A 21,840-nucleotide genomic window follows, 5' to 3' on the forward strand; every position below is an offset into this window, starting at 1 on the left:
CCATTGCTCTCCATGGCACAAGGCTTTGGCTATCCGACAACCAACCTCTCGACCCTTTGGCTCAACAACGAATGCCTCCCTCCTGGACAACTTCCACTATGACGGAGATTTTGTCATGCGACCCATTCTCCTTTGTTCACAAAGTACCTACTATGGGCAGTCCTTTGCCACAGGGTTCTTCCGTGCCCCACCTTGTGACATGTTATACTTTGCCGTGTTCATTGCACAAGGCGACCCTGGCGGCTGGCGCCCATATCCTTCATGGGAACCCACGGGTGGTCTGGACTGCCAACCGGGCTAGTCCTGTTAAGGAGAATGCCACTGTTGAGCTAACTTTGGGTGGAGAATTGGTCCTTCGTAATGTTGTTGGAAACCCCCGTAGCAAATGAAGGAGGGGGGCTGTTGGTAGCTCGGGGTGGCTGGTAGCAGGCATGGTGATCACCAGCATCAGCAATATGGTGTTTTTTGACCTGATGAATGCAACTGTATGGCAGTTATTTGATCATCCTACCCACGCATTAGTCCCTGGACAGTCACTTCTGGAGGGCATGAGGCTCACAACAAGTACATCTGCAACAAATTGGACTGAGAATCAGTTGTATGTCACTGTACGCCTGGATGGTTTATATGCTTAAATTGCGTCAGCACCACCATAGATCCACTATAACGGCGACATCAAACGACGACAATAAAGGAACAGCAGCCTCACCATCTTTCTTCACCCAAAATATCTAGATTTGTATAGCATCTCATTGCTAACAGCTAAGTCGACCCAGTTCTTGAGACTAGAGTCTGATGGCCACCTGAGGATGTATGAATGGGATATAATGAAGCCAGACTATGATGAGTGTGGTTTCCCAACTGCGTGCGGGGAGTATGGAATATGCACAGGCAGGAAGTGCACCTATTCCCTTTAGGATAATAATAGTTCAGGCTACTTCAAGCCGATTGGTGACCCCGAAGAAAATATTGGTTGCACACCCCTGACCCCAATCTCTTGTCAAGGAATGCAACACCATCAGCTCTTAACCATCGACAAAGTTTCTTACTTCGATTCAAGCTACCTAGGTGTGAATGTAACCACCTTAGATGATTGTAAACAAGCCTGCTTGAAAAACTGCTCCTGCAGGGCCATCAGCTTCAGACGTTACTTTGACCAGACTGAAAACAAAGGTTATTGCTGGTGGGTGACCAAGGTCTTCTCATTGCAATCAATAAAACCTAAAAATGGTCGTTGCAACAACTCTGTTTTCATCAAGGTGCAGCTTAGCCCTTCAAACTCGGCCGCTCCTTCTGCTCCTTCTGCAAACAACAAGATATTAGGGACTACAATTGCAGCTATTATTACTGTTGTATTACTTGCTATTGTTGTCACCCTTTATCTACAAACGAGATCACATGACAAGAACGATGAAGACTTTAATTTTGATCAACTTACTAGAATGCCGGCCAGGTTTTCCTTTCAGAAGGTGAGAGAATGCACTCAGGGGTTCAATAAAAACTGGGAGAAGGTTGATTTGTATCTGTTTATGAAGGGAAATTATGTGAAGAGAGACATGCAGTGAAACATTTGGAAAGTGCCAGACAAGGAAAGAAAGAATTTTTTGCAGATGTAGAGACCATTGGAAGCATCTAACACATCAATCTTGTCATGCTAATTGGCTTTTGTGCAAAGAAATCTCAAAGACTTCTAGTATACAAATACATGCCGAGAGGGCCACTTGATAGGTGGATCAATTACCGCCACAACAATGCCCCACTCGATTGGCACACGCGGTGTAGAACCACTCTGGATATTGCCAAAGGCCTATGCTATCTTCACAAGGAATGCAGGCGAAAGATAGCTCATTTGGACATCAAACCGCAAAATATTCTCTTAGATGAGAAGTTCAATGCCAAAGTGGCTAATTTCGGACTATCTAAGTTAATAGACAGGGATCAAAAGCAAGGTAATGACGGTGATGAGAGGCACGCCTGGGTATCTGGCACCTGAATGGTTAACCTCGCAAATCACTGAGAAAGTTGATGTCTACAGCTTTGGAGTTGTTGTCATGGAGCTAATAAGTGGGAGAAAAATATTGATAAGTGTCTGCCTGAGGCGAGTTCCACCTCATCAATTTGTTACGAGGAAAGGCTCAAGATAATCAATTGAGTGATCTGATTGACAAGCATAGTGAAGATTGATCTCACACCAGGAGCAAGTGATTCAAATGATGAAGCTTGCAATGTGGTGTTTGCTAAATGATGGCTGTCAAAGGCCTTCCTTGTCAATGGTGATCAAGGTACTGGAGGGTGTGACAAGCATAGAAACTGCAATTCTTCACAGATTTATCAATGCGAATTCAGTCATGCCTGTTCAACATAATATATCCGCATATTCAGTTCAACCTCAATCATCGACCTTATCGGGACCAAGGTGAAATGGGCGCCTAATGAGAAGAAGACATCCAACTTCGTTGTTCACTTGGTTTGTAATTGTTTTTACATCTTATCCATTTCGTAGTTTGGAAGTGTGTTTTAAACAGTGTAAAAAGAATAATTCCCAGCAAATATATATGTTTGATTGTTTGGTGAAGTTGTACCGCATAAATTTTCATCTGTGAAGTACCAGTCACCTCATCTGGTAGCCAAAAATATATTTGTCAACTATGTGGTAAACAAGGAAATTACCTGTGATGTAACTAACACTATATCAATCTTTTCCTAATAACTAGGACATATGCCCGTGCGTTGCAACGGGAGTAATAAATACCATCCTCTCTGCCGTATGGGTGCCAGCTGGTCGAGGATGGCTTCTGGCCTATGGCACGGGCTTTAACGGATAGCATGCAGCGGGAGCCCAGCTAATGTGTGTAGCCTGGATGGCATCATTTACTCAATCATGTCCTCGAGGGGTCAGGCACCACTGATGTGCCATGCTCCCTTCAAGAATTTAAGGTGTATTGGTTTTCGTGCAAATCAACGATTTGAATGTTTGGTCAAGATTATAGAATAAAATAACAATATCTGCAATACCTAGGAGTATGAAACTACTTTTCATGACGGATCAAATGATATAAACTTTGTATTGTGAATATTGATATATTTTTTTAAAACCTTGGTCAAGCTTGCACTCGTTTGACTTTTCAAAAAATAAATACATCTTATATAAAGGAACAAAGGGAGAATGTCGGAAGAAAATGAACACCCGGCACTCGGATCGATAAACACCCAAATAAATAAGGCAAAATGAGGAAATTCCTGTACTGCGGATCTCTCCGAAGAGTAGTAGGAAGCGGCTCTCGCTCGTGGCTGGAGATAGCGTTGAGAATGACGGTGCCTAGGTCAGCCTAGCTGGCTCCCCGTGTAGCTCCTCCGCGCTCGTCAACGTTCGGCTTTGGCGCCGCAATGGTCGTCGAAAATAAAATAACATTTTGGTAGTTTGAATGTACTTTAATTTAAACTCACTTTGTATTTTCAAAGGGAAAATATTAACTACATGTAATATGTAAATATTTTATTTGGGTCTTTAGTGATCCATATAAGCCTACTAAAAATTTAAAAGGCTTTTGAATAAAGTTTGGACCTTTAAACAATCAATAAGTTTTTTGAATTATAAAGAATATAGAAAATATTAACTATGTGTAATATGTAAATATTTTGTTTAGTTCTCTAATTATCCATATAAGGCCACTGAAAATTTAAAAGGCTTTTGAGTAAATTTTTGGACGTTAAAACAATCCAAAAGTTTTCTGAATTATGAAGAAAATAGAGAAGCTTTTGTTCGGCCTAAGCCCAGCGTTAACGATAGCAGTAGCAGCTAGCCCATGTAGACAGTAGAGGCCATGCCATGAACACCGTCGCGTATCTACGCTCCCCTCCGCTGTTGCCCGTCCAAGTGCTGCGCCACAAATTAATGCTCTGAAGCAATTCCACCGTCATTCGTACCTACTAATCCGCTCCTCGTCTGCTCTTGTCCGTCCATCTGTGCTTAGCCGGTCTATTGCCGTCCATGGCTCCTCCTCCGTTGTTGTCCCGTCTGTGTATGGAGTACTCAGACGTTCGTTGTCTATTCCGTTCTCTTCTTAGTTAGGTTCTCTTTTTCTCAAATCTCCGTCACCTCGCCGTCTGTTAATATCGCAGTCGTACATATATAGGTTGATGAGATTTGGTCGACAAGAGCGATGTGGGATTACTAATGAACAAACAATCCTACAACTCATGAGAGGCTTCAGCTAGCATACCTGGTGGCAGGTTTGATGACTTGAGGTTAGGTCGTGAGTTCGATCCATACGCATACATTACTTTTTTCTGTCTTTTTTGGAAACCCAGGGCTCGCGGCCCACAAGAGTATTTCTCTGGCCCAGGTGGATTTACGTGGCCCATACTGATTTAGCTGCCGGACACATTGATTGTTTCCATTAGCAACTTACAGTACCACCTCGTTTATATTACGATTTTGTCTATACAAATTGTAAAAGCGTATTATGACATGAGAAAAAAGCGTATTGTGACGGTGAACCCGACAAAGTCAATCCGTGCTTTATTATTACTAGCAAAAGGGCCCGTGCGTTGCAACGGGAGAAAAAAATCGCATGCTGCGAGTCTGATAAACATGGCTAAAGACCCCATAGATCCACGTCATCTGTGTATTCAAATGTGGTCAATCCTTAGGCGAGTTAGGTACAACTCAAGATCAGTTAAGGAAATAGGGAATAGCAATAGTGAAAAGAATAGAAATAGCATGACCCTTGCTTGGGACTTCTTTCTTTTATCTCTATAGAGATGACCAGGAAGCAAATGAGAAAGGGACGCGGAGTTTCTGCACCCGAGCTCATAATAGAAATAGCATGACCCTTGCTTGGGACTTCTTTCTTCTATCTCTATAGAGATGACCAGGAAGCAAATGAGAAAGGGACGCGGAGTTTCTGCACCCGAGCTCAAATAAGCTCGGGTGAACAGTAAAATCAAAACTAAATCAAAAATAAATTCAAAAAAATCCAAGCCATGTGGGCGCTCCTCCTTGGTCCTCACGGCGACGTCGCTCGGCTGCCCGGAACCGGCCCTTCGCGGTGAAGCGTGCGAGAGCAGGACGCTCGCGCCAAGCCAGGTCCTTTTCCTTCAGATGTTGTTTGAAGATAGCGATTGCAGCGGACCAGAGACTTCCTTGAACTTCAAGAGCGATCGTGTGTGGTCCTTGATTTTTTGGAGCATGCAGTTTCCTGGTTTTCAGGGATTGATTAGCATCTGTTTTTTTATGAAACGAATCGATAGATCGTTCCGTGGAATACGTGTGCTAGGCGGCTCCTGATCGATGGAGGTTTTGGACGTGACGTCTAGATTTTGTAGTATACACAACTAAAATAGTACCACCTCGGATGTGAAAAATAATATTATTTTATTATTTGTTAAGATGAAAAAACACGGATTGGGTATCTGGGTTCACCGTCATGGCTTTTTTACAAAAAAAAACCCTGATAAATTATGTATTCAACCCGCAGTGTTATTTTAAGTCCGTAGAGAAAACGTTTCGTGGGTGGGTCTCTGTAGAGAAAACGTTACGTGGGTGGGCCTGGGCCTTACGAGGGAGAAGAAATACACACGAGCGAGCAGAATTGTAAAAGAAAAACACAGGCACACACGAGCATCCAGGGCTCGCCTTCGATGCGTATGGGTACGCCGCCGCCGCCGCCGCCCGCGGCCTCTCCGGCCAGCCGCCGCCGCCTCCGCGCGCCGCCTCTCCGGCCATCCGCCGCCGCTGCCGCGCGCCGCCTCTCTGCCATCCGCCTGTTCTCCTTTCCCTCCCCATCCGTCCCAATCTTCTCCGGCGCCACCTGAAGCCTCCTCAACCTCCAATCTCATGCTGTCAAGCCCTTCTAATCTCGCCGGAACATGGACTTAACTGGAACGCCGTCCTGCTAGCCGTGCCCACTTGAGGTACATCCTTGTACAATCTGTAAAAGTTGTTTTATTCAATTCGATTTGATTCTTGACTATATCAATCTGCAGCGAGGAGAGAGTGGTGAGGCGGCTTAGGTGAGGCTCAGGACGGCGTCTCGCATGTAACTACGCCACCCCTGCATCTCTATGCTAATCTGAGTGCAGTACTCTGCACAATGCTCTACTTCTCAAAAATATCTGTTGAATGCCCTGCTTCATGGGTACTTTTCTGCCACTTTATATATCTCATTTAAATATATTTTAAACATGAAAATTTCCTTGTTTTTATTAAAAATGTAAAACCTTTTGAAGAGTAGTATAAAAAATTATGTAAGTCGGCACATTTCTCTATGAAATATTTTTATGTAAATTAATTATTTCTATTTTACATTTTCTTTACCAATTTGATAATTTATCTTTTCATACTGCAGATTGGTCTCGATGTAATCCGTATGGTTGATCCCAGTACAAGCAGGACCCTAAGGATTTATCCCCTTTTTACACTGACGAAATGGGAGGTTTGTTCATCAGGATTTCTTAGAATTTATTGTCGTATTTTCTCATCATTGTTATGGTATTCTAATTGTTGACACTTTGCTTATTTAGGTTTTGGATTCAACTGTAATTGTGATTTGTGCAAAAACTTTGGTATACATTGAAGCAAAGCTAACAAGGCTGAAGTCAAATAGCTATACCTCCAATGCTTTGCTTGATACTGTGACAGTAGTTATAGTCCAGGTATTAGAACACCACCATTATCTTTTCTTGTTACTTGTGAGGTTAAAATAATATACATATGACTATCATATCAGTAGTCTGCTACAACAAAAGAATGAACATAGCAATCCTCATTGATGCATTCATGGTCACACACCACTTCCATGAAAAAGACATGCCACGGTTCTTTGGTAGATGCCATCATACTGGTTTCATCTTTCTGAATCCACTAAATAGAACAAAAATTTAACAAACAAATGAGTCTTGTCTCCTTGAAGACGTTGAAGTTCTGAATTCTAACTGCGAATTTGTCACTTGGCTGCAATGTTTCTGTAGAATCCAAGTAGTATGTTTAATGTTAGAAAATGAAGAATGTAATTTGAAATATAAACACTGTAGTTTTTCTTAAACGATGATCCTTTCAAGTAGTAATTGAAATTTTGAAGAAGAAATTGAAAGGTTGTATTACCTATTTGGTTAGGACTTCCTTGTAGACAATATTTTTCGTATATGTCCCGCTTGTGTTCTCATCATGTGTACCTGTTAGTACCTTTATATTTGATGTCGCGGTTGCTCTGGATAGTGCGACATATAGTTGACCATGTGAGAAAACGGGCTCAGGTAGATGCCGACATTTGGTATTGTCTGGCCTTGTGATTTGTTTATTGTCATTGCAAAGCTGAGTCTGACTGGAAACTGTTTCCTCTTAAAATTGAACGGAAACATGTCATCGTCAGAGGGGCATAATGGTATCCTAGGCAGGAAAACTCGCGTTCCAGAGTGTTGTCCCACCACAATCTCTGCGTCAATTGTATTTTTTTGAAATCCGCGCACGACCAACCTCGTGCCGTTGCATAGTCCATTAGCAGGGTCGATGTTCCTGAGTAGTATGATTGGGCAATTAATTTTGAGCTTCAACATATGTGGAGGCAGTTCATTTGGGGTGAGAGTGTTTAGGAATTCTGGTGGATAGTAGTTATGTGGGTCGTCTTCTACCGAATCGAAGCTGTGGTACACCATCTCCTCCCCTTGGAAGCGATCAATCATTTTTAGGTTGATCTTGTCTACGGAGTCGTTCCTTGTTGATAGAATTGCTCTTGACGTGATGTACTTTGGATCTTTTAGGGAAGCATTGTCCGTTTGGTAGACACTGTCGATGAGCATATCCAGGCCATTGTCATCTGTCTTATTTGCCACACATATACTTGTTGGTAGTAGTATTTCACCATCTTCATTTGTCTCCTCTGTTCCGTTTCCAATGCGTAAGAGGTATTCCGCGAACCAGTTGTCGTTTTGAGCCCTCATGTTGCGCACGAGCTTCAGTTGACTCATTGAACTCCAGAGCTCGGACCTGCGTAGTGATGCATCTACTGTCTGGGCTCTTGTTCCCTTTTGAACAACAGGTAGTACTTGCCTAAAATCGCCTCCAAATACTATTGTTTTTCCACCAAATGGAAGGTCTGGTCTGTCCATTATGTCCCGCATGCTTTTGTCTAACGCCTCCACTGTCTGCCTCTTGGTCATGGATGCTTCATCCCAGATTATCAGTGATGCTGCTTTGAGTAGCTTGGCTGTCCCACTCTGTTTGGTGAATCCACAAATAGCCCCGTCATCTATTTTTAGTGGAATCTTGAACCTCGAGTGTGCGGTCCTCCCTCCAGGCATTATGGAAGCAGCAACACCGGAAGTGGCTGTCGCCACAGCAATCTTGCCTTGTCCGCGTATTGTTGCCAAGAGCGCCCTGTAAAGAAAAGTCTTTCCCGTGCCTCCAGGTCCATCGACAAAGAATATACCTCCTCTTTGGCGGTCAATTGTGGCTAGGATTTCATCGTAGGCCTCCTTCTGCTCCTTGTTTAGGTTCTTATGCAAAGATGCATCCTCGGGTTCCACCTCGATGGAGGTCTCCTCGATGATCTCCCTCGGTATGTCGTCTGTCATCTCATGCTGTTCGTCGATCTCTGGAAGAGAAAACGATTCTATGTCTTTTCCCATTGAGTGCAACATGTCTTTGATATTTTTCAGAACCATCTGTTCGACTGTGTGCTTGCATTTGCAATTTCTGCTGTAGTCCTCTGACATTGCCTCAAGGTGCTTGTTCCAGAGGCTACGTACGTCGCTGGGTTCGCAAAAAACCAAGATTGTCGCAAATAGCCTTCGCAGCGATGATGGCATTCTAAACAACTCCGCTTCTGTCATGCAGTCGTCCAATGTGCTATCTGCCTCAATGAGCCCTCTTTTTTCTGCAGCTTCACGAAAGGTTGGCATTACTTGTCCATCGACTGTTCGTAGGTCTTCGTAGCCGGTGGCGCCTGTCACGTGGTTTAGGAGGACCCGAAGATAGTATCGTTCTCCTTCGGCCGGGTGTGCTGCGACGATCCTGCCAACCTGGAACACAGCGGCTCGCTTCCTTGGTTGCCAAAACTTCCCCTGACTCTGCCACTTATAATGTTCCGGAAAATCTCTGTATAGTATGCCTCGTGCTTTCTCATGTGAGCTGTTTGCTTCAAAGTACGCAATTAACATTGATCTTTCCGTGCCTTCACGGTCGATAACATTCTGTATTTTCTCCATGGCATGATATGAAACCATGTGCATATTTGGGAGATGCAGCTGCAGTTGCAAGACTGGTGGGTGCATTTTGCTTAGTTCGAAGCCATATATTCTCCACAGTGCTTCAGGAGGTGTCACCCACCGGGCGTCTCTGTACTGCTTAATCTCGTCGATTTCGACTTCCTCTACTTTGTCAGTTACAGATACAGATGCTCGGTCGTGGCCCTTGTAGATGTACTTGAAGAGATACTTAACGGCTTTAATGCTTGAGCATATCTCAACATTTATGTGGCAGTTGAACATTCTTAACAGATAGGGATTGTAAGGAACCACCCACCTGTTATCTAATGTGCAATTTCGGACCATTTCAGTCCGTCCGTCGTCGCGCCTCCTATATATTGGGTAGGTGTCCTTGCCTTGAATCGTAGTTTCGTTAAATGGCCTTGGATAATTGTTCTTGCATGACGGACGATTCTTTGTGCATGGACACAATTTGTTCAATGCACCGCAAGGACCATGCATCATATGTTTGATTACCATTTTGTATAGTTCTGGGTACTTGTGCTTGTTAGGGAGCTCGGCGGAGATGATTCTGTCATACTGCTCTGGACATGTGTACTTGTATCTTCCAGTCATGATGAGCAAAAAGTGAGCATGGGGTAATCCCCTCTTTTGGAACTCTACGACATATGTATATGCCTGAACCTTTCCAAGAATGCCCTTCTCGAATAGTTGTTGCTTCATTTCTTGTAGCTTCGCCCTAAAAACACGAACGACAATGTCTGGGCGATCTTGTGGTGTTTGTCCAGTCTCTAGTTCACGTGTGATCTCCTCCCAGTTGGGGTTGCAGGTCATTGTTAGGAATATGTCTGGCTTTCCATATTTTCTAACTAAAGCCATAGCGTCGAGATACCGACGAAGTCTATCTCGTGGCCCTCCAATAAATGACGAGGCAAGTACTCTCCATTTTCCAACTGCATCTCCATTCTGTTCTCCAGCTTGAATGCTGTCTAGAAGGCCTTGGTATAGGTCAGCCCTTATTTTCTTTTGATTGTGCCAGATGTAATCCAGTCTGGAGCTTTCAATCTTGATGTATGTATCTACAGCAAACTGCTGGAATAGGCGTCCGCCATGCAAAATTGGGTTGAATATGCCTGGTCGTGTATGGAATTTATAGCAGTAGTATTCTTTCATTGTTACCCATAGGCCACTGTTCGAATCTGTGCAAATATTGCAACATAAAAAGTTAGTTGCATAGGTGGTAGTATATGAAAATTGAATTTGAATGTAATAGTATTTGAATTTTTTACCTGGGTCATCATCATTACTGATATTTTCAGCACGAATATCTTCCTGTCGTGTTTCCCTCTTCGGGATTTTCCTATGCCAACCCAGTTCAGCTCTTGGAAAGAATAGAGGATACGATAACGGATCATAGCACCCGTAATATGATCGAATGATCTCTTTTTCGTTGTTGTTCCCATGTAATATTACATTTCTGTCATAAGTATCTCTTCTTTCATTTCCTTCAATCCACACTGCAGCTACCTCCGAATTGATTGGCTCGTTGTATGTTCTTTGGTCCAATCTCTGGTCAAGGTTCAAGATCAGTCTGTAGTCCTCAAGGTTTTGGGCTTGTCCCAAACTCCTAAACTGCTGAGAGTACGGGTTACCGTGTAGTATGTCTGTTATTATTGCCATCACATGCTTGTCTTGCTCGGACATTTCCTCACGACAACAGTGGTATCGATGCTCTAAGCTTGGATCATCGTCGTAGAAGTATAGTTCTAGATGCTTTGGATCTAAGTGACTATTACCAAATGAGTGTATGTTGTGATATATTTGACCATGTGCTCGAAAGGTGTAAATACCGGCCGTTCGCATGTCTGTTGTATCTCTGTCGAGCTGGCAGATAGTGTAGTAAACGAGAAGTGCCCATTGAAAAATCTTATATTTTGCCGAAAATGTCTTGCATCAGAGTCGTTGCTTGTCCAAAGCCTCATAAGTTCCGGTGGTGTATTTGGATTGGCTAGCCTTATTTGTCCTTTTTTGCAGCATAATCCCGGACTTTCATACTTGAATTTGGTTGCATGGCAGAAATCGCAATCTTCTTCTTTTTCGAGCATGTTTGTGCTTGTTGGTATGTTGCTGTAGATGAGATCATATGGATCAGGGTTGAGGTCTTCCTCGCCTTCTATGATTTCAATTTCCACTTCTCTGTCCCACTCTGATTTGATATACAACATATTTAATTTGGTAAGTAGTATTGTAATGTTGCAAATTTATTTTAATTGTATTAAGCATACCTTCACCGGTGAACATGTATTCATCTTCGTCTGCGTCTTCTTCAAATATGACTCCATCATTACCTGTGTTTTGCATATATATATATATATATATATATATATATATATATATATATATATATATATATATATATATATATATATATATATATATATATATATATATATATATATATATATATATATTATTTTTATTGCGTAAGAACATATATGAAATTGATAACCTTACCATGATCCTCGTTGTAGATTGATCTTGTTGCAGCATCTATTTCCTTAATGGTTGCTTCTTGCTCATATATGATTCCATCATTATCTGTGTAATAATTTTTTATTGTTATGAACATAAAATGTTTGTATATAAAAGTATTTATATGTAATTTATAACCTTACCGTGGTTATCATTGCAGAATGATATTATTCGTGCATCCACTTCTTTGATTGCTGGAAGCATTGAGGAGGGTATGTCTGGCCAGAGAGCCACTTTACCTTGATCATCATTGTATAATGGTTGTGTTTGTTCATCTGTTTCTCTGATGCTTGGAAACATTGAGGAGGGGATGTCTGTCCAGGAAAGATGGTTAGTTGTACATACAGGTTTATATTTACTTAGAGTTCGAGTATTATATAAACTTGAGATTATTACCGTAAGTCATGACTTGTGGTTGCTCCAGAGGTTCTTTGTTTTCGTCGGTGTTTTTCGTCATGGATGCATCTTCTTTTGATGATACGGAACCAGTTTGCCTCCGTTTTCTCATGAATTGTTCGTTACGATGGTGTAGCAATGTTTGCCTTTTTCCTGCTGCCACATGATCCCTGTGTTTTACAGCCAACGTAGAAGTACTAACCTCTTGTTCGGTTGCGACATACTCAGGGTTTTCCATTGCAAGTGAATCTTTGCATGGTGTGCTCCGTTCCATTTGACGGCGAGCTTTTCTTTGTTCTACTCTTGCTTTCTTTTGAACTGGCTGCAAGTTTGCATATTTTTGTTTTTCATGTGTGCAATGTGCTGCCTTCTGTTCTGCTGTCTTCCCTGAATCTTTCTTTTGATGATAGGCCTCACGGCGTTTTTTGAGTTTGTCCTGCCTTTCTTCATCGGTCATGCGTTCATTCCGCTCTTTATACCGCTCTTGATCTCTCTTTCTTTTTTGTTCCTTAGCATTTTTCAATTTCTCCTGCCTTTCTTCATTGGTCATCCGTTCATATCGCTCGGTATCTCTTTTTCTTCTTTTCTCCTTCGCATCCATGGCTTGCCTGCATCAAAGTACAAAGCTAGCTAGCCTTTATATATGTATCACCACAGGTCTTGAGCTCTAGAAAATGGTGGAAAGAATTATTTATCAAGTTACATGAAATAAAACTGCTACAGAGAGTCAAGGGTACTTGGTCCTTTCTTATTTTGTGTTGTTCTGTCCATTCTAGAATTATATTAGTGATATCTTTTTGGTGATTTCTGCGGAAATTTTAAGCTTCTTATCATTTCTATTGTTTTCTTCAAAAGAGAATTATTTGATTTGCATTTCAGTTAGCAAAATTAAGTATGAGAGGGATTTATTATAAGTAATAAACAGTATTCTAAATATGCATCCGTGCAGTTGGAGCCTTCATGGACTGGATATCTAGGCCCTGTTCGGTACCACTCCGCTCCACAACTCCGGTAGCAGAGTTGGCGGAGCTGCAGTTCAAAACGGCGGAGGTGCACTTCCCCCGCTCTGCACATTCCGGGAGCGGGCGACTGCCGAACATGGCCCTAATATTGTGAAACCGACTGTTCACTTTCCCATATCTATATGATGATGTAGATATATTTAGGAATATATAAAATCCATGACCTGATCCATGTATTTACAAGAGTTACCCAACATGCAGTAGTAGGACATGCATATTCTCAGTAATTTTGAGTTATATCGATTGTACTCCTTCGCTGATCAGCATGTAATCACTCTAAGACTGTACGATTAATTGTTTTATTCTAATGAAATTGCAATAGCAGGACAGGGGCAGAGGGCCATATACGCCTATGGTTGTCCTTAGAAGCATGAGGAAGTCATTGCTGATTCTAAATTGATTTGTACATACCTGGCTCGTTGTTTTTGACGTCAGCGGCGACACCGGCAAGTCGATCTGGAAAGGTGACTTGTTAAGAAGAATCGACCGAAGTCTTGATATATATTGGATCAAGGGGATTGTACATGTATGTATATAAATAGGATCTGGAGTCTTGTAGTCAGTAGGAGTCGGGCTTTCACTTTCCATGGACTCATGTACCCAGTATGAGTTGGACTTGCACTGGCTTGCACTTTCCATGTCACCCAGTAGGATTCGGACTACTATTCAACTTGCACTTTTCAGCTTCGGGTCTTGTTTTGTTTATTCTCAATTTTCCATGTGCGGCCAGCACAGTGCTGTTGTTGTGGAGAGCGAGATATTTTGCGGTTGTATTTTTTCTGAGCAATACCTAGACAAATGAGGCTAAGAAGAGATACAGATGTGTAATATCTTCGTGGTTTTAGGTCAAGCCTGCTAAACTCTGTAGCCTGTTTAAATTACGTGTTTTTATGAATATATTCTCGTTTAGCTCTTGAGAATTAAGTAAATATACCAATCCAAACGTTAATTTTTTCATCAACACCATACATGTACGTACACTCTACAGTGACGTTAGAGGGAAATACAAAGCAATTTTTTTGGTACAGTACATATAGATTTGTCTTTTTTGTCTAGCTCACATTTTAATGTATTTCGACCTGAAAATTTGCACAGATGTACATTATGTATCTAGGTATATGTGTATTTATTTTCAGAATTTTTTGAAACTAAAAAGTTTGGATTTAGAAGTTACATGTGCATTATGTATCTACGTATATGTGTATTTATTTTCAGAATTTTTTGAAACTAAAAAGTTTGGATTTAGAAGTTTTCAAATAAAGGCCTCCGTGGAGCTCGGTCTCTAGTTGGCATTTTCGAATAGAAACAAACTATAAAATAATTATTAATCAACAGAGTACACGATGCTGTACTATTTGTGATTTCCACAGTATTGTCATGTCTGAACCCACAAACATCAAATTTTGAAGCAATCCGTCATCTCTTATAATTGGCAACCCCCAAAAATGTATATCCTGGCAAGCTCCAAAAGTTTTCTACATATATGTAACGGATATCTTAAGTAGAAACCAAAATCTACTATTAATTTCTCAAAGGAAAAAAATCCATCTCTACATGTTCATCGTCTCCCTGCTCATTGTCTATTAACTGTTGGCTGCAAGAAATCTCTCTGACAAATTACCTTCCACCGATTGAGCTCCCTACACAAGCATATTGGTAGGAAAACAAGGTTAGCATATTGGAATAAGATATTTGAGTCATTTGACATTTCGAGATGAATTGATACTATTTGACATACCCGTTTAACTTTGGATTTTCCTAATACAATTGATGAAGTCCAGTACACCAGCAGGCATGTTATCTTCACATTCATTGTCCTTGAATGTTAGTAGTTGGCCCAAAATTAGTTTTCTGAGTTCATATCCATCCTATTCATTCATTTTTTTGTAAAAGAATGTCATCAGCATCACATGTATAATAATCATAAAAGCAAATATCTATACGGTTGCAATATTTACCTTTAAAAATGGCAAATGTGGTCTTTCGTCTTCCCATGTGGACATGAATAGGGGAACAAGATAACCAGACAATTCCCTTATATAAGAATATAAATATACTTTATTAATATTGTCTACATACCCAAATCAACAAATAATCAGTATCTAGTATTCATCTTCTGAAAAATACCTGTTGTAAACTGGAATATCATCTAGGATTCTATGATGCCATAAGAGAATATCCTCGTTCCATCTAGACCCAGGGCATGCTTTTGACATTGCTTTCGGTAAATGTTCGGAAATCCATATAATTTTTTTCACATATTTTGCGAGTGGGTTGTATCGGTACATTGGATTAATAGGAGTAGGGTCCAAAATGTACACTGTTCTGGTATCTTGATCCAATGTGAATAGAATGAATTCACCAATGCATTGTACTGGAATATGGATCTGAAATAGGCTACATATTAGATGCAATAAAAAAATTGCTCTAAAGTATACAAAAGTGCTCTTACCGATTTGCATGTTGAAACATTATATTTGATACCAGGCCAACTACGAACAGAATTTGCTAGTTGCTCCACATCTAACTTTTTACGAAAATCTGGGTGCCTCCCAAAATCAGTAGTCATCTAGTATATAAAATTATTGGTTAGAAAGATGATAAAAAATTAGAATATAAAAAGAATATAACAAATATAAAAACATACCCAAAATTTCATGTCGAGATAATGCTTTGCTATCAGTTGCTTTGTTTTTTGTGATGTTTGGATGTCATCCAACATAATCTTCCGTACGATCAAATTAAAGCAATCACGGTCCATGGGTAAATCATCCTTTAGCAATCCTTGTAGTTTTCTGAGAAACAAGCTAATTGGATATGGTTTTGAACTTCGGATCCATACTTTCCTGATAATGATACAAATTAAGAAAATAAACCATTAATAAAACAATTTAGATACTATACAATTGCAATACTAATTTAAAATGACTTACTCTAAAATCTCGGTGTAATTAATTGATTTAATGAAGCTACAGAGTCCAGCTGTTAACTCATGTAAGGTCATATTAGAAAGAATTGATATTAGTGATCTGTATTTATTTTCAACAGATAATGGGATTTTTGTTTTTGTTTTTTCTATATCATCTAAACTTTCCAATATTTGAACATCATCAGGATCTCCCTTGCTGTCATCGTTACTTTCTTCAACGATTGTAGTCATTGCTGCAGTGTTTGTTTTCCAACATAATAGTATGCTGGCTAACTTAAACCTAAAAGAAGTAATCATTTCCTGTGCAACACGAACAATTATTAGTATATTTAAAAAGTACTTTTTGTAAAAGTAACATACTTTTTATTAAAAAAAGATATATACCTGTGTAATTGGGTAGGATAGTGCACATCCGGTGAAATATTCCATAAATTTAACCACAAATAAACCACATGAAGAACTATCTTTTTGAATTGCCTTTTGTAATTGTTCTGTGATCTTCCATTCAGTAAGATCAACGTCTTTCCAATCGTCGCTTACCAACTTTTGACTTTTAAGAAGGTCCAAATGAAATTGTATTCCTCGTAGCTAAAAATAAAATAGTGGTAAGAAGAAATGATACACATTATCTAAGTATATTAAAAATCGTGTTGTAACTAACCGTATTAGCAAGATCATCTCTGTCAGAATTCCAGCACAATGAGTCTAGAACTTGAACCTCACATCTTTTTGTATTCACAACAGCTAAATACCAATGTGTGTTAGTGGCATTTATTGGAAGTTTAATCTGTAATAAAGATAATTAGGAAAATAGTAAATGAAAATGCATGAAACCTAGAACATGTAAATTATGAATATGGAGATTACCATGTCATGCTGCATATATTCGAGGACAATCTCTGTCATGAAGGCACTACCTTCTTGTATTCCAATGGTGCCATCTCGTTTAAATAGTGAGGTAACAAATGGACTCTCAAAATATACTTTATTATCATTCTGGAGATGTATTTGGTCCTTTATACAACATATATAGGCATTGATCACCTATAATTAAGAATTAAAAAAATACATTACTAATTGATATTAGTGATTAGAAACTCTTTACTGTTGAGTAAGGGTACTTACATCATCATTTACCCACTCTTTCTCATCTAGCAGGCACATCAATTGATGTTGCAAGACAGAACTTCCATCTATCTGAACCAGCAATTGTTTTCTCAAAGATGATTCTATTGCTATATGAGCACATAGATCATGGTCGGTCAATGTATAGTCTGCATAAAATCAAATAATTTAAGAATATATTGTATACGAAAGCACACGTGATAAATCAAGCAAATACCTTGTGGGAGATAATCATATGTCTCACCAACTTTGATCTCTTTATGTGAATTTGGTTCCTTAATATCATGCAATGGGAAAACAGGAGATATTGTCGAGCTAGATGGGGATGGAGGTGATGGTAGTGTATCATGATTCATCTGATTATCTGATTCCGGCACAAACGATTCAAAACACTCTGAACCTGGAGAAGATGTTTTCATAGTTGGTGACATAGGTGATGGTTCCAGTACACGTGATTCAGAAATTTTTGCCTTTTTGGAAGGCCGGTTATCAAAATCCTCTGCAATGTCCAGTTCATCGATGTCATCTATTTTCTGCAGTCAGAACAAAAATAAAATGTAAACCTCCAACCGTTAGATCAGTTGAAACAGAGGTAGTACACCATAGCTCCCAGTCTGAATATATGAAACGTACAGTCTTCACGTCGGTATCATCCAGCATTATTGGTGCAATGTCGGAGAGCTGAACCTCCTTGGCCTCCACCTGAGTTGGATTGGATGCCTTTGGCACCTGCACGTGCATACACATCAGAGACATGAAAACCAGGCCAAATCACTTTTTTATTTATTGCATGAATGGTAGGGCAATTCTGAACATCAAGTGACAGCAGACACTTAATTCTACTAAACCATCAAAGAGATGCCACACTTCAGTGTTAACAGAAATAATACAAACAGTGCCATCAACTAAAAAGGCTGTATTCATCATTCTCTCAATTGTTCTGATAAGAACTGAGCTATGTTGCATTGGTGAGCTATGTTCTTCTAATTTTTTTCCCTGACAGAAGGGAAAACACCCAGCTTCTATTAGATAAAACAAAGTATTACAAGGTATATATGGAGAAAAGTGTCGCAGTAATAGACGCATTGTACATGTACCAGGGCTCACATATGCAAACTAATATGAAGGGGATTCATACCTCTCGTGTAGTTGCCAAAGGCAACATTAGACGGCTCAACGGATGTTCATCACTCATCTTAAGGGCCTGAAAAAAAATCAACTCCAAATCAGAATAAGCTTTTTGCATACGGACATCAATGTTGACTAAATCATAACTGTGAAAAAAATAGCTGATCATTCTTTTATTCTCTCAAGTGGCACCCGGCACTTAATTCTACTGAAAAATATGCCGTTCAAATTAAGTGAAGCAAGTTCATACAATAATTAGAAGGTTCAGTCCAGTTCTCTGTTTCAAATTGTTTTTCTTGTGATGCGGCAAAGAAATTCTCCTACAGTTGCAAAAATCATTATTCATAGTTTAATAGTAATAATGTTCAGGCAGGCACAAATTTAGGAAAAATACCACATGAATCTGAATTGAACCGTACATGATTCACAATCGCATCTAAGTACAAAACCAACAGTGGTCCTCCATCTAAGCAATCCACGAGTACACTTGATCTCAAGATTACTAACTAAAACCAAGTCTCACAACAGTAAGAGAAGAAGACCATGACCACCGGTATCAAGTGCTTAAGAATCGTATTAGGTGTTTTACAATTACAGATAGTCGAAGAGCAGTGAAGTGGAAGCAAAGAGGCAACCAAAGCTTGATATTCAGCTCATCTCCAGCAACAGCGGCAGCAAGGTGGCGTCAGTTACGGTCACGGTCAGGTCAAGTTTTGATGAACTTCAGGCTCTACCGCGCCGTGGCGTAGCTTCGAGGGGATACATACCTCTCGTGTAGCCACTACAGGACTCGGCGGGCGTTCTTGTTCCTCCGGCGAACTCGGCGCTTGTTCCTCCGGCGAACTCGGCGCTTCTTCCTCCGGCGAACTTGGCGGCGACATTGGATGTTTGTTCAAAAATTGCAATTTGGACAGGATGATGGAGATTATGGTCGAAGGGCAAAACCTGATGGAGATTCCGGCCGAGGACCCTTGCTTCTTATAGCAGCCAATCAAATCCGGGTCGGGCACTACATCAATTTGTGTTGGAGAAGGACACGGCCGGCCTACTCCGACGCCTCGGTTGCCCCCTTTCCTCCACTTCCCCGTCTCCTTTCTGTCGACCCCCTCCTCCTTCCCTCGTGCGCCGCAGGAGGAGGGGAGCGCCGCGCCCCATCTCAGCCGCCTCCTGCCCGAGCAGAGAGCTCGCACTGCGCCCCACCGAAGGCCGGCCTTGACCCGGTGCGCCCAAACCAATCCACGAAGCAGGCAGCCACCGAGGAGCCCGAGCTCAGCTCGCACTGCGCCCCACCGAAGGCCGGCCTTAACCCGGTGCGCCCAAACCAATCCACGCAGCAGGCAGCCACCAAGGAGCCCGAGCTCCTCCCATGGACCCCAGCTGCAGCTCGCTATGAGCGCCACCCCTCCCCCTCCTCTGTTTTTCCTCTAACGGAGCTGCTATTTTTTTTGGATCATAATCCAATGAAGCCTGGGAGAAGCCCATCACCATATCGGCCCAGTATGGCTGGCGTACGAAGTAGGAGGGACAATGTAGCACAAAGTAGCGATTCGAGTCGTTTTCTATACCGATGGCAACATTAGTACCACCTCGTTTATATCGTTTTTATTACGATTTTGTCCATACAAATTGTAAAAGCGCATTATAACATGAGAAAAAAGCGTATTGTGACGGTGAACCCGACAAAGTCGATCCGTGCTTTATTATTAGAGATAGATTAGAGAGAGATGAAGCACGGATTGACTCCGTGGGTTCACCGTCACAATCCGCTTCCGCTCAGTCGATATACGCTTTTACGATTCGTATAGACAAAATCGTAATATAAACGAGGTGGTACTAATAGCATGTTCGTCCGTCCGTCCGACCCGGTTCGTTTTCCGTACGTTGTTGGTCGTAGGTTGCTCAGATGGACCTCTGCCTTGGCCCGCGTCGCTAAGATTTCTCTAATGGGCCACCAGCCACGTTTTGTAGTGTCCACGACTGGGATTCCCACTGGCCGGCACGCACGACACAGGAGGCGTCGGCGGCCTCAGCGCCCAGCGCTGGGGATGGCAGAGCAGGCGCCTAGCGCAGGGGATGGCAGAGCAGGGCGAGGCCCCGGCCAGCAGCGGCCCCAGCGGAAGGGGCTCGACTCCCGTCGGGCAGAGGCAGGTGCGACGGCGCTAGGCGGCGGTGACTGGGCGTTCGATGCGGCGGCTAGGCGCGGTAGCAGGCAGAGGTATGGCGCCGGCAACAGCTAGCAAAGCAGCCGCAACCAGCAGTAGGAGGTAGTGGTACCGAGCGGCAGCAGCACCTAGCGGCAGAAGTACTAAGCAGCAGCGGCGGAAGCGCAACAAGACGAAGCAATAGCAGCTAGCACAGCACGCACCAGCAGGGGTAAGGCCATGCGCGCCAAGCAGCTAGCAGCAGCGCTATCAGGGAGCGGCGGCAGCGGATGCTAGGAGGTTGCAGCGCAAGCGGGGGCGCCGCAGTGGGCGCGGGGAGTGGCGTGCGGTGGTGGGCGCAGCAGCAACGAGCCGCATAGGGCAGCAGCGGGTGCGGCGCTGGACAACCAACAGAGTATGTACGCTTCTGCTACAAAATCTAGTTTCGCTATCTAATAGTCCCGCCACGGTCCTTTTCTCTAAGTTTCACCCGTTTATATACGTTTACAAGTTACCTAGCAGCAAGCAGGGGCGGAGCCAGGATTTGAGCATGAGGGGGGCGAGAAGAAGCCAAAACCAACCAATCATATATAACATTGTAGAAGTCTATTGTACATATCAATGGAATCAAATTGCAAGTACATGTAGTTCACAATTTGGAATAAGATAACACTTTTGTTAGTTTATTTAAGTATAACTCTAGACCGCAAAACCTATTACCTATATATCAAACAAGTCAACAATACCATTCTCGAAACCTAACAAACCAAAAAAGAAAAAAATCTGATTGTCATCTTGATGTATAGTTGTTATACAAGTTTATGATTTGTAGTAACCAATGTAACAATAACATTACCTCGTAATTTGTGTAGTCTTATTATATGTTGGATATAACTTGAGATTTTGGTTTAACTCTGACCACATGAAGCATAAGACTATGGTATAGGACTTGATACTCACCAACAAGCGACAACTGCTTCATTGGGACGAGCTTGTGTCAACGGTTGACGCTAGCTATAGACTCAACGAACCGCCAAATCTTCCTTGACACAGCTGATGGCAATGCTCCAATGCCCTAGCGCATGCAGGCGGCGGCGATCTATCCCAGAAACGAAATCAAAAGAAATACTAACATTCAGAATAACGTTCTCATTCACAAAATAGAATTACTAATAGCTAATATCCACTATTGGTACTAGTACCTGCTTGTATCGAAAGGGTGGCCTCCCGGCGCCTAGCTGTAGATGGCGTCGTGGCGAGCGACGGCGGCGGCGGCAAGCGCCCTAGCAGCCAGATGCACGTACAGGGGATCAATAAATTGATCTGATCGATGGCACCTGGGCTCGGCAAAACAGTTACT

At 41.8% G+C, this 21,840-nt stretch overlaps 1 protein-coding gene, 2 long non-coding RNA genes and 1 pseudogene across 3 annotated transcripts; 3 read left to right on the plus strand and 1 right to left on the minus strand.

The window, feature by feature from the left end:
* Positions 1-431: 431 nt before the first annotated feature.
* On the plus strand, positions 432-20,576 carry LOC123179844 (probable serine/threonine-protein kinase PBL28; annotated as a pseudogene).
* On the plus strand, positions 5,627-7,167 carry LOC123179845 (uncharacterized). The gene is made up of 4 exons (XR_006490600.1): positions 5,627-5,916; positions 5,989-6,041; positions 6,351-6,437; positions 6,526-7,167. It is a non-coding gene; the product is annotated as an uncharacterized lncRNA (long non-coding RNA).
* LOC123179846 (uncharacterized) lies at positions 7,357-13,486 on the plus strand. Its single transcript, XR_006490601.1, has 3 exons — positions 7,357-8,558; positions 8,659-11,442; positions 11,900-13,486. It is a non-coding gene; the product is annotated as an uncharacterized lncRNA (long non-coding RNA).
* On the minus strand, positions 14,502-21,813 carry LOC123179843 (uncharacterized). Its single transcript, XM_044591733.1, has 16 exons — positions 21,683-21,813; positions 21,441-21,579; positions 18,350-18,415; positions 17,845-17,940; positions 17,429-17,744; positions 17,212-17,360; positions 16,954-17,130; positions 16,748-16,873; positions 16,471-16,674; positions 16,091-16,386; positions 15,805-16,003; positions 15,610-15,726; positions 15,285-15,544; positions 15,116-15,191; positions 14,896-15,025; positions 14,502-14,797 (listed from the first exon to the last, which is right to left on the minus strand). Exons 3-15 carry the CDS (start codon positions 18,404-18,406, stop codon positions 14,900-14,902), a joined length of 2,199 nt encoding a protein of 732 aa, XP_044447668.1. The 5' UTR covers positions 18,407-18,415; positions 21,441-21,579; positions 21,683-21,813; the 3' UTR covers positions 14,502-14,797; positions 14,896-14,899.
* Positions 21,814-21,840: the final 27 nt, after the last annotated feature.

This window comes from Triticum aestivum, chromosome 1D, assembly GCF_018294505.1.
Source record: "Triticum aestivum cultivar Chinese Spring chromosome 1D, IWGSC CS RefSeq v2.1, whole genome shotgun sequence".
Lineage (NCBI taxonomy): Eukaryota > Viridiplantae > Streptophyta > Magnoliopsida > Poales > Poaceae > Triticum > Triticum aestivum.

Excerpts from the sequence above, each read along its gene's own strand:
- LOC123179843 (XM_044591733.1), bottom strand. The coding sequence starts at position 18,406 with ATGAGTGATGAACATCCGTTGAGCCGTCTAATGTTGCCTTTGGCAACT. Across the intron at positions 17,941-18,349 it reads CTTTGGCAACTACACGAGAG|GTGCCAAAGGCATCCAATCC; the intron begins GTATGAATCCCC and ends ATGCACGTGCAG. Across the intron at positions 15,026-15,115 it reads CACATTTGCCATTTTTAAAG|GATGGATATGAACTCAGAAA; the intron begins GTAAATATTGCA and ends ATGAATGAATAG.